Source organism: Ovis aries, chromosome 3 (assembly GCF_016772045.2).
Source record: "Ovis aries strain OAR_USU_Benz2616 breed Rambouillet chromosome 3, ARS-UI_Ramb_v3.0, whole genome shotgun sequence".
NCBI classification, from domain to species: Eukaryota; Metazoa; Chordata; class Mammalia; order Artiodactyla; family Bovidae; genus Ovis; species Ovis aries.
Genome location: NC_056056.1, coordinates 151,231,311 through 151,243,831, shown reverse-complemented (window position 1 = coordinate 151,243,831; position 12,521 = coordinate 151,231,311). Strand labels below are relative to the sequence as shown.

The 12,521-nt window shown below is 41.5% G+C and overlaps 1 protein-coding gene across 2 annotated transcripts in view; it reads left to right on the top strand.

Moving 5' to 3' along the window:
• The window catches only part of SLC35E3 (solute carrier family 35 member E3), a 33,336-nt gene that overhangs the window by 1,259 nt on the left and 19,556 nt on the right, over window positions 1-12,521 (top strand). The window contains exons 2-4 of one of the 2 annotated variants that reach the window (XM_004006481.6): window positions 177-287; window positions 4,144-4,302; window positions 9,276-9,358. In XM_004006481.6, the coding sequence (XP_004006530.3) occupies window positions 177-287; window positions 4,144-4,302; window positions 9,276-9,358 (353 nt within the window). The remainder of the gene's footprint in view (window positions 1-176; window positions 288-4,143; window positions 4,303-9,275; window positions 9,359-12,521) is intronic. The other variant, XM_015094762.4, reaches the window with a different exon arrangement.

Below are 12,521 nucleotides of genomic sequence, written 5' to 3'. Positions count from 1 at the left end.
AACTTTGAGGAAGTAGGATTAACAGTTCTTTTTTTTTCACATGGAAGAATGTTTGTAGAGGTTCATTGTTTCCTGTGACATTTTTATGGTTAACCTTGTAAGACACTGTGAAAGGAATGCTAATTTTATGTCTCATAAATTTAATCTGAACAACATTTACTTCTTTTTCTTTACAGATTCCTATAACTTTAGGTGTAATCCTAAATTCTTATTACGATGTGAAGTTTAATTTCCTTGGAACGGTGTTTGCTGCTCTTGGTGTTTTAGTTACATCCCTTTATCAAGTGGTTGGTAATTTTTTTTTTTTCTTTATGTGCCTTTTAGCAGGTTTCATAAATTTTGAAGCTGTGCCCCAAGGTTTAGGCAATACAGTATAGAGACAATAGACTGTTGGGAAGAAAGCATAATTGCATAAATTGTCTGACTCAAGTTGAAGAGAAGAAAGGAGACAGAAATGTGGGTGTAGGGTGTTCACCAAGTATCTCCCTACCTGTTTGTAAGTGTATGATACCCACACTTTACAGTCTGAGTTTCAGATGATGGTATAATGTGTTTTGGGAAATCCTTACAAAATAGTAATAAGACTTTTTTACTTGAGGATTGTGTTCATGGGTTTTGTGGTATTTATCATTTACTCTTTAATTATGATGTTACTGTGAAGGAGTAAATACAGATCCAAAAAACTGAACAGGAAAGGAAAATTTCAGATTTATAAATCTTTGCCTCAAAAGATATACCGCTGTTACAGCTTGTATATTCTAATCATTTGTCTCTGTTAGTATATTATAGCAATGGGTATTTCACTTCTTGCGCTAGCCTGATGCCTTGCCTGAAAACTTGTTCATGGATTTATTTACTTCATTACCGTGAAATCTCAACAAGTATTTTTTGTTTCTTATATAGTGGGGAAAAGAATAATGAATGACGAAGGGTACAGTGAAACAGTATTTTCTCTATACTGAAAACCTTGGACTGAAAATTCTGGGTATGCCTGCATGGGGAATCAGAGCCAAATGTGGGATCAATTTGACTTTGTTCACAAGCATCCACTAGTTGTATACTAAGGCATTTTAATTATGAATGTTAGGAATTTAATAATGCAGCCTTAGCATTTTCTAGTACTGGTTAGTTCAGAAACATTGTTATGTGAAAATTCTGGGGTTGAATAAACTTCTTAGTGGCAGAGAAGCAGTTTAAATAAAAGAGAGCAGTGACATGAAAGGCAGGAGCACCCACTCAGTCTTGTCACTTAGCCCCAAGATATTCTTTTACTACAGAGAGAAATCAGAGGAAGCTCAGGTTTGTGCTTTAAGAAAACTGCATTTGGGCATACTTCAATGAGTTTAAATTTTTCATTAGATACTATTTATCTTTTTTGTTAAATGGACTTTTTTGATTCAGTATGAATTATTTGTTAGAGCAGGAAATTTTATTTGTTGAACGTTAGAATTTCTTGTATCCTTTACGTATAACTTCAATTCAGAGTACTCACAGTACTCACTGGCCACGCCAATATGACCATTTTTGTTCAGACAAGTTTCAAAATTGATATAGATTGGAATCAAAGAATTCTGTATCTCTCAGGTAGATGTTTGAAATGAGATTGACCAAGGAATGATTGTAGACTAGACTAAATTATGGGCAAAGTTTTTGATTATTGGTAAATGGTAAAAGTATGGTTACAGAATAGATATATTCCCCAGAAAATTCATTTTAAGGCAAGTTGTATTTTCCTATTGTATCCTTGTATAATTTCCAAGTTATTTCTTCTCATACTACTAGGGCACTGAAAGGAATTAAGAGATGAGTTAAGAGCTGAATGAGTTAAGATGAATTAAGAGCTGTTAGATTTAGTTGTAGAAAGATGATTGAGTCTTTCCTCCATTCAGCAGACATTTCTTCTGCTTTATACTCAGCCTTGATACAGAGATGAAAAGCAGCTATAATCCAGTATCGAAGAAATGCATGGAGAAAGCTGATCACAGGTAGTATAGCTCAGGGTATGAGGAAAGTTCTGAGGAACACCACAGAGAGACAATTCTGCTAGGAGGTGGTGGTGAGGTAAGGCTTTATGGGAAAGTTCAAATTGAAGAACGCATAGGAATTTGCTTAGCAGAGTAATATAGCAGAGGTCTTTCTTTGCAATGATGTGTGAAAATACAGAGCATTTTTGGAGAAGTTGGTTCTTTTTGGTGAGACTGGACTGTAGTTGCTTGGTGGAAAGACAAGGCTGAGGGGTGGGTGAGACCAGATTTCAGAGTCTTGAGTATCATGTGGAGGAAGTGTGCCCTTTATCTTGCAGGCACCAGGACAGGAGTTCAGAGAGGGCAGTGAGTTGATCATTCCCTGTGTTCTAGAAACTTCTGGCGGCAGTGAAGAATGAGTAAGAGGGAAGACAGGTTGACAGGCAGAGCAGTCAGAAGTGCTCCATGGTTTAAGGGGAAGACAGGAAAGACATGAACAAGGACAGTGGTTCTGGACATGGAAAGGAAAAATCAAACTCCAGACACCTTTTGGAGAAAGAATTAGTAAGACCCAACTGAATGTGAGAGTGCAGACCCTACTGAAAATGAGTCTGATCCTTGGAGGAGACTATATCATTAATTATTGGAGCAACACAGGAGGAGCTCATTTGGGGAAAAAAGTAATCAGCTTAATCCTAAATAAGCCCCTGCAGATGATCTAAGTGAAATGATCAGTAAGCTGTTAAAGGAGTGACTTAAAGGATGCTCAAGGAAGAAGGTCAGAGCTCTAGATGTCAGCGGATAGGAAAAGATAAGTTGGGGAGGTAAAAGAGGAAAGCCAGACATCTCCCTTACAGATAGTAGGGAAGGAAGAGGTGAGTGAGAAAGCAGCACAAACCAGAGGTCAAGTTCTTCCAAGAGCCGTTGCAGGTTCTGCAGAGGGCTCCAGCTGGAAGGGGGCCGAGGGCAGTCCATCAGTGTGGCCGCTGGAGGTGAAGGTGCCCTGTCGGGGAGCAGTTTCATGAGAAGGGTGACAAGCAGAAGCCAGGCTGCACTGCAGTGAGGGCAAGTGGAGGCCTGAGAGTCACCACCATTCCAGGCCTGGTATCTCGTGTCAGACCCGCAGCTGCCCATAGAGGCTGCTAAGGCCACGCAGGGCTGTGCGTACACCCTCTGCCTTCATTTTCGCTCACTGTGGTGTCCCAAGCAAAAGAATCAACTCTTTGTCCTTCATGTTCACAGCAGACTCTTAGTAAGGCTGGCAGGATAATGCTTCACATTTCCTGCTCTTCTATTTTTGTCTTGGTGAATTTCTGTAGACTTAGCATTTATGTAACAGGATACCCGGACCTACAGGAAAAAGAATTATGTAGGAGCAGTTATTCAAAAAAGCCTGGCTGTTCTTGCTAGGTATTATATTCAGACAGTCCTATCAAACTTTCTTTAAAACCTCTTTTCAGTTATATTTCTGAAGCATTTTGAGAACTGAAAGGGTTTGAGGCTGTGGAGTGTCTGTTCTAAGCATAGCCTTTTTAGGGGTTGTGATTATCTATAGTTTATTAGGGGGGATTATTCACAGAAAAGTCAGCCATAGAGAGGGAGGTTCCTTCTACTCTGCCACTGATCGAGTTTTCTGAAGTTAACGAAAAGCTCTCACATACCCCTTTCTGACCACACACGTTGGTGGCCACCTGGGATAAATGAGGTTTCTGTTCGTCTCCAGTTAAGAGTCCGCCCTGCCTCCCAGTCTTCATTTTGGGGGCCATTTTTAGAAAGAAATGAAGTCTGACAGTGCATCTGTGTTCCTTCTTATCCTGCTTGTGAAGATTAGCCTGCTTATTCCTGCTTATAAATATCCATACCTGCCTACTTTTCCCAAGATCTCTGATACCTATGCATTGATTTTCCACATTTACTAGGATCTGGAGGGAAGAGAGGATTTTTTTTTCCTCCTTTAATAGTAAGAAAATCAATTATCAGACATGGAATATAGAAAACTCCTTTTATCCAAGGAGCTTACAAGATATACATATATATATTATTGATCTTTGATATCTTAGGCATTTCCTCTTCCCTAAGCCCTGCCCCTCATTCCCGTGTTTGTGGCCAAAATTGCATCTTTTCTTTGTTGAGTACCACAGTTTTTGCTACCTAACTTGTTCTCTCTTCTGAATTTCAGTGGGTAGGAGCCAAACAGCATGAACTGCAAGTAAACTCGATGCAGCTGCTGTACTACCAGGCCCCGATGTCGTCTGCCATGTTGCTGATCGCTGTGCCCTTCTTTGAGCCAGTGTTCGCAGAAGGAGGAATATTTGGTCCCTGGTCAGTCTCTGCTCTGGTAAGTTCTAATTGTTTGGGTGGGTGTCTAAGAAACAAGACAGTAATAATTACTAATGCAATTTTTAGTTTTCAGAGTGCTAGCTCGGATCCATTCTCACATTTAATCTTTAAAATCACACTTTAAGGGAGGCAAGGTAAGATTATTCCTTTCTTTAAAATTTAATTATTTAGTTAGTTATTTGGGGCTGTTCAGGGTCTTTGTTGCCACGCAGGCTTTTCTCTAGCTGCGACAGGCAGGGGCTCATCTCCAGTTGCGGTGCGCAGGCTTCTCATTGCGGCGGCTTCTCTTATTGTGGAGGCGGGCTCTGGGGTGTGCGGCTTCGGTAGTCGTGGCCTGTGGGCTCAGGAGTTGGGGCTCTCGGTCTCTAGAACACAGGCTCAGTAGCTGTGCATGGGCTTAGTTGCTCCGAGTCCTGTGGGATCTTCCCGGACCAAGGATTGAACCTGTTCTTGCGCATTGGCAGGCGGATTCTTTACCACTGAGCCACCAGGGAAGCCCAGAGATTATTCTTTAGATGAAGAAACTGAGGCAGAGAAAGATTAAGGGACTCGCTTAGGGTGCAACAGCTAGTCAGTGGTAAAACCAGGGCTAAAATTCAGGTCTTCCGATGCCTGGTTACTATGCTAAGCAAGCCTATTTGTCCAGTCGCTCAGTTGTGTCTGACTCTTTGCGACCCCGTGGACTGCAGCACGCCAGGTTTCCCTGTCCTTCACTATCTGCTGGAGCTGGCTCAAACTCAAGTCCATTGAGTCAGTGATGCCATCCAACCACCTCATCCTTTGTCTCTCCTTTCTCCTCCTGCCTTCAGTCTTTCCCAGCATCACATCGGCCCTTCACATCATCTGGTGACCGAAGTATTGAAGCTTCAGCCTCAGCATCAGTCCTTCCAATGAATATTCAGGGTCGATGTCCTTTAGGATTGACTGGTTTGATCTCCTTGTTGGCCAGGGGACTCCCAAGAGTCTTCTCCAGCACCACAGTTTGAAAGCACCAGTTCTTCAGTGCTCAGCCTTCTTCATGGTGCAGCTCTCACATCCGTTCATGACTACTGGGAAAACCATTGGCTTTTCCACTGTGGCTGCAGTCACCTTCCACAGTGGTGCCAAGCTGTGTAGCCCACAAATATTTGGGGCATTTATTTTTTTATAATGAAAATATAGCTTTGTTGATTTTATTATAATAATATGCGTAGTTCATATTATATATATTTTTGAACATACATAAAATTATAAAGTGAAAGTCCTCGTGAATCCTGCCACACTAGGATAATCACCTTTACTACTTTGGTAATGATCATTTCATGGATCTTTTTGAATCCAAAGATAAATGCACGTTGTGTGTATATTTAATTTCATATATATGTAACCATATTACTTACGCTGTTTTTATCCTGGGTTCCTTTTCCCCAGCCCCGCTACCCATACACACTTCATCATCCCATTACCCCACTCCTTCTCCTTAAAGTCAGTCATGTTAATATTCTAGTGTTTGTTCTTGCATATTTTTCTCTGTGCTGTACATACCCTCATATAAACGCATACAACATGCCCAAGCATACATACACATATGTATACTTAAACTATACACTTGTTTCTTTTACAAAAGTGGGATCCTATTACACAAATTTTCTTTTTTTAGAAATTCAAGCAAGGCTTTATTGGGACCCTGCTGTGTTAGCAGGGCCTTATGATTTTCTGTATCTTGCTTTTCTCACTTAACAGTGTCTCATAAAAATATCTTCACATCATTCTTTTGATGACGGTATAATAGTTACAGTTCTTAACTACCATAAACAGTATTGTGTAAACAGACTTGTACATGTGGCCTTACGAACTGGGCCTTTTTATTCTGTGAAATAGAGTCTTAGAATGGAATTGTCAGATCAAAGGGGTCTGTACTCTGGGGACATTGTTTTAATAAAGTTAGAAAGTATAGCCCCCCTACTTAGGAAAGGAACTTCTGCTTCCCATACATTTAACGCAGGGCATGGGCATGTCTGTTTTGTAGGTGGTGGTAATTTATCAAACTACTGTAGTTTGGGTACCTTAGACTAGGAGGGGAGAGGCTTTATGTGACTGGTCCTCTGACATTTGAAAATGAGGACCTCAGCAGAAAGACCATAAATAAAGGTCAAAAAAACAAGAGCACGGCAGTCTGAGACTGCTGAATAAGGGAGAATCACCTTCATTGTCTCTAGAGGGCATCATTGTCTCAAAGTGTAATTGTGTTTTTAATGATGTGAAGGTCGTCAGGAAACAGGCTTGTGACATACTGTAAACTGTAAAATTAACAATGATACATTCCTAGAAACAGTTTTTAAAATCTTTAAGGGGCAAATTTCTCTTAGTTAAAAATTTAGTGAGCCTCACTGTTGTTTAAAAAAAGAAAGTAAGGTATTACTGTTTCTAATTAAAAGACAGCAAATCCAACTCCCCTGGTCTAGTTACAACTGCACTGATTTAAAAACTGAGAAAACCCATATGGGACAGAAAGAGTCTTCAAATATGACATGTTTTCTTTGGAATTTAAACTCCTTAATAATTCAAATTGTAACTAATATTTTCTCTAAATTCTATTTCAGCAGTAGATAATGGTTTTGTAACCTTTTTTAAATTTTTTATTTTATATTAGCATATAGTTGATTAACAGTGTTATGTTATTTTCAGGTATATAACAGAGTGATTCAGTTATACATTTACATGTATCTGTTGTTTTTCAAATTCTTTTCCCAATTAGTTGTTTCAGAATATTGAGCAGAATTCTCTGCACTCTACAGTAAATCCTTGTTGGCCATCCATCTTCAATATAGCAGTGGGTACATGTCCATCCCAAACTCCCTGGCTATCCCTCCTCCCCACCCTTCACCCCTAGTAACCATGAGTGTGTTCTCTAAGTCTGTGAGTCTGTTTCTGTTTTATACAAAAGTTCATTTGTATCTTTTTTTTTTTAAAGATGCCGCGTATCAGCGATATATGATATTTCTTTCTCTGTCTGACTTGTTTTCTAACTTTTAACATGAAATTGTGGGATAAGTGTGGACAGACTGTCATGCGTGTCTACAGTGGGACAGCCCATGGTCTCCCATCCTCAGCCAAGCAGGTTTACCCGTGTCCCACGCACACACCTCGGCTTCCGTTCCTCTGCTTTGACCCATACTGTTTCCTGCCCCTGTTATTTCTTTTTCTAATCTAAACATGCATTTGAAATCCAAAGACTTTTCTTGCTATTCCAGCCCAAAAGGACATCTCCTGTCTAGAGGAGCCTGTAGAACCTGCTCTCTGCTTGCCTGTTAATGAGGTTAGAGCTCAAGACTGATTTTCTCTTCTTGCCTGAGCTGTGCGTCTTGTATTGCACTGTCGTTTAGTCGCTCAGTTGTGTCTGACTCTTTCTGACACCATGGACTGTCCGTGGGAACTGTCAGGCAAGAATGCTGGAGCGTGTTATCATTTCCTTCTCCAGGGACTCTTCCTGATCCAGGGATCGAACCCACATCTCGTGCAAGCCTCCTGCATTGCAGGCAGATTCTTTACTGCTGAGCCACTGGGGAAGCTTCATTTGGTTAAGAGGTAGCACAGCAGAGCCAGTTGGGAGCAGAGACTCCAGAATCAGACTGCCCTGTGTTTAGATCTTGGCCCTTCCACTTACTAACTGTGTGTCTTAGGCAAGTTACTTGACCTCTTTGTGCTATTTTCTTGTCTGTGAAAAGGGAAAATATTTTATTCTCTCATGGCTGTTTGCAACAATTAAATGAGTTAGTACATGTAATATATTTAGAACAATTCTTGTTGCTTAGTCAGCACTATGTAAGTATAAGCTGTGATTATATTATAAAGATTTTTATGATGTCCTTGAGTGGTTTCTGAAATCTTTGAGGGCAAGAACCCATTGTGTTCCTTATAAGGCCTGGGCTAGTTTTGTGGGTATCGAATGAATGCTTACTGATTCAATTTAAATAAGAATAAAATGAGCAATTCAAAGGAAAAAAGGTGTGAAAGGATATATGCCAATGTATTAACTGTGCTGAGTGGTTGGGATCATAAGAATTCCTTATGCGTTCTCTTCACAGGGAAAAATACTTTTCCCTGTATGTTTAATTTTATATACGTGTGGATGGTAGATGTTCTCTATTCTTGCCCTGGTAGCCATTCCATAATGGTTGGTTGGTTTATGGTTTAGTTGCTCAGTCGTGTCCAACAGTTGCGACCCCATGGACTGTAGCCTGCCAGGCTCCTCTGTCCATGGATTCTCCAGGCGAGAATACGGGTTGCCATTTGCTTCTCCAGGGGATCTTTCCCACCCAGGAATCGAACATGGGTCTCTTGCATGGCGGGCAGATTCTTTACCAACTGAGCTACAAGGGAATCCTATTTCGTAATGTGTGTAGGTCAAATCATGATGCTGTACACCTGAAACTTACACAGTGCTGTGTGTCAATTACATCTCGGTGAAAGTAGAAGGAAAAAAATCCGTTATGTTCTTTTTTGCTCATCTTTATTTTCTAATTTTTCCATGATGAATATATTATTACTTTTGTAATAAATTATTACAAAATAATTTTTCACTGGATAGATAAGAAAAACTAACCTGGCAGTTTACATTCAGAGTCAGCATATTGTTGAAGAATTTTCCATTGCATTTTGTAGACAAAATTGCAGTTTCAAATACTACTCATTCTGCTTTTTTACGCTCAGTTCTTGCTTTCTCTGAACTTGATTATCTCTTTTTAAAAATCTTATTTTGGGAAATTCCCTGGCAGCCCAGTGGTTTGGACTCCACGCTTCCACTGCAGGGTCCCGGTTTCGGTACCCTGATCGGGGAACTAGGATCCCACCAGGCACTGCAGTGTGGCCAAAAAAAAAGGTCTTGGTTTTTAATGGTTGACAGAAGTTCCTGATGAAGTATATTTTCACTTGATGATTGTAATGATTTGCAGCTGCTTTTCATTAATGATTCTTTTGGTTTATTTGTAGCTGATGGTCCTGCTCTCTGGAGTAATAGCTTTCATGGTGAACTTGTCGATTTATTGGATCATTGGGAACACTTCACCAGTCACGTATCCTTTTTCTAACAATTCACAAATGTATAGTCTTTTATATTCTCCAAAACTCTGTCACCCTGATTTCTTTATTTGAGTCTCACACTTACTATTGCATGGCCTAAATTGAGTAGATTGGGTTATTTTTAGTCTTTATGGAGATTTAACAAACTGTGAACTGGGGAGATGGGTCAGCTTTCTGTATCATAAATGCTTTTGAATTTTCTTAAGGAATAGGTGAGCTTTTCCCGTATCAGAATTAATGCAGAGCGCCAGTCCTTGCACATAAACATTTGTTGAGTGAATACTGAGGTGAATATTTAGGTTTCCCATCACTTTTCAGTTATTGATAGTTTAATAATAATACAAAGGAGTGGTTAATCTAAGTAACAGTAATTTCAGACCAGTCACTCTGGCTTGTGAGTTTATTTTTGTACTTGTCTGGCTGGGTGTGCCTGCTTTTCTCAATATTACTTCACATTAAGAAGTGAAGTCATGACTTGAAGATCTTAATCAAACTCAGCTGCCCATTTTTAGCATTTCCCCTATATTGAGTGAACACTGAGCTGTCCACAAAGTATAAAACAGCACATTTGACAGCTGTCAATAAATAACAGTTCTAATAGTAATAATTTAAAAAAACAAAAGCAACACTTAATGTTTCTTCTGTGCCAGGCGCTGTTTGAAACACCTTCTGTGTATTAACATTTAGTTTTTATAGCAGCTCAGTGAAATAAATTCTGTCTTTGTTCTGCAGAAGAGGAAGTGGAGGTGCAGAGGGGTTGAATAACTCACTTGGAGTATGGTGTCCAGGTTTGAACCTGGGTGGTCTAGCCAGGACTTGTGCTGCCAGATCAAGGCATCCAAGTATGTGTCCTAACTAAGAACATCCATTCATTCATTCAACAAATATTAACTGAACGCCCACTGTAAACCATTCCTTGACTTAGTAAATATTCACATACTGAGTATCTACTGTATGTCAGGCATTGAAGATACAGTGAACTGAAGAGACAAAAATCTCTGCTCTCACAGGCTTAAGTTCTGGGGAGAAAGGCTATAAATAAGGAATGAAATGTGCGTATGCAGGGTTAGATAGTGTCAAGTGATGAGAAAGAGATGAAGCAGGGACGGGGTGCTGGAATATTGGGGACAGGGTAAAGTTTTACACAAGGTAGACAGGAAGGCCTCAGCAAAACGGATACTTTTGAGTAAAGACCTGAAGGAAGTGAGGTTGTTCCACGCAGAGTGGGATGGATAGCATTGCCAGGCACGGGGAACAGCAGGCGAGAGACTGGAAGGAACAAGAAACCTGTGTGGCTGGAGCAGGGGGAGCACAGGGTGGCTTTAGGAGGACTCAGAGTAATAGGGGGTCAAACTGAGCAGAGCTTTTACATGAGAGGTGAAGCCATTGAGCAGGGCATGACATGATTTTATGTCTGTTTTAGTAGGATCCCTCTGGGCTATTGTGTTGAGAACAGGCAAGGCAAGGATTTTCAACCTCAGTGCTACTGACCTTTTGATCCAGACAGTTCTTTGTTGCAGAGGCCTGTCCTGTCCCTTGGAGGATGTTTAGCAGCATTTCTGGCCTCCACTCACCAGATAGCAGTAGCACCCTTTTCCCCAATTATGAAAACCAAAACCGTGTCCTTGCCCAGACGACAGAATCACTCCCAGTTGAGAACTACGGCATTGAAAGGGGCAAGAGATGAAGGAAGCCATCTGCTGCTGCTGCAGTATGCTAAGTTAGAAGCTGCACTGCTTTGGTACCGGGAGAGTCACTGTGGGCGCAGTGAGAAGTGATTGGACTCTGGATGTATTTCCAAGTAGAGCCAGCAGGTTTTGCAGGCAGATTGGATGTGGAGAATGAGAGAGGAAAGAAGGTTGACTCACCCAGCTTTGAGCCTGAGCCCCTGGTGGCGTACAGTTGCCAAGGACTGAAATAGGACAGCCCGAAGGCGGTGTGGAGGTGGGGAGGAAGACCAGGTGCTCAGTTTGGGGTGAAACAAGTCAGAGAGTTCAAGATCGAGGTCTTGGCCGGAGGGATTCTGGAGAGATTTGGTGGTGTGTAGATGTGGTTTGAAGCAGTGAGTCTGGCTGACATTACTAAGCACACAGGAAGAGGAAAAAATGGTGTTTACAGATCAAGTCCTGGGTCACTTCAGCGTTTAGAGTTTGCAGAGATGACAGGAGCCAGGCGGAAGGGGCAGCAAAGGAGCAGTTGAGGTGGAAGCAAGGAGGAGAGGGTGTAGAAACCAAGTGAGGAGGAGGGGAGTCAGCTGTGTCCAAGGCTGCTGCCAGGTCAGGTTCAGGCAGTTGAGGAAGGGCTTGGTGAGGTGCAGGCACCAATGATTTTGACAAGAACTTCAGAATGTCCAGGTGGAAGCCGACTGGAAGAAAGTGCAGAATTAGAGGAGTTGGAGATGTTGAATATAGCTTGCTCCTGTTTTTTTTTTTTTTTCCTAATTTACAAAAGGATTCACTGAAGAATTTCTTTAAATTTGCCGTTCCTCTCATATAAATATCTTTAACAGACCTTGACCACTTAAAAGAAAGGCTGAGGAGTAAGGAAATGCTGGCATGTGGGAGCCAGTGCACTTGAAGATAGCTCATAATTGAAAATGAAGCCTGTTTTATTATGGTTATAATTAACATCCTTGAGAAGGTCCTCTGTCCCACAGGAAAATTACCCCTGTTGAGGGAGGCAAGCACTGGTACCCTGGTGACCTGACCTGTGTTCTCCTGCCCAGACGGAACTTCCTGGCTGCTTAGTTGGGCTCCGAGCAGAGGAGGGAACCTGGACTTTGAGGTTGGGCAGGTCCAGGCATGCAGCTGCAGTTCTGCTGCTGCCTCAGCGAGTTGTGGGAGATCTCTGTCCCACTCTCATTATGAAATGGGGGTCATGGTACCCACATGATTAGGTTGCTGTAAGTGTCTGAGAGAGTGTGTGTCCAGCACCTGGCCAGTGTTTATTAGGTGTAAGTATCGCTGTTACGGGGCTTCTCTGGTAGCTCAGCTGGTGTAGAATCCACCTGTAATGCAAGAGACCCCGGTTCAATTCCTGGATTGGGGAAGTTCCCCTGGAGAAGGGATAGGCTACCCACTCCAGTATTCTTGGGCATCCCTGGTGGCTCAGACAGTTAAGAATCTGCCTACAATGTGGGAGACCAGGGTTCAGTCC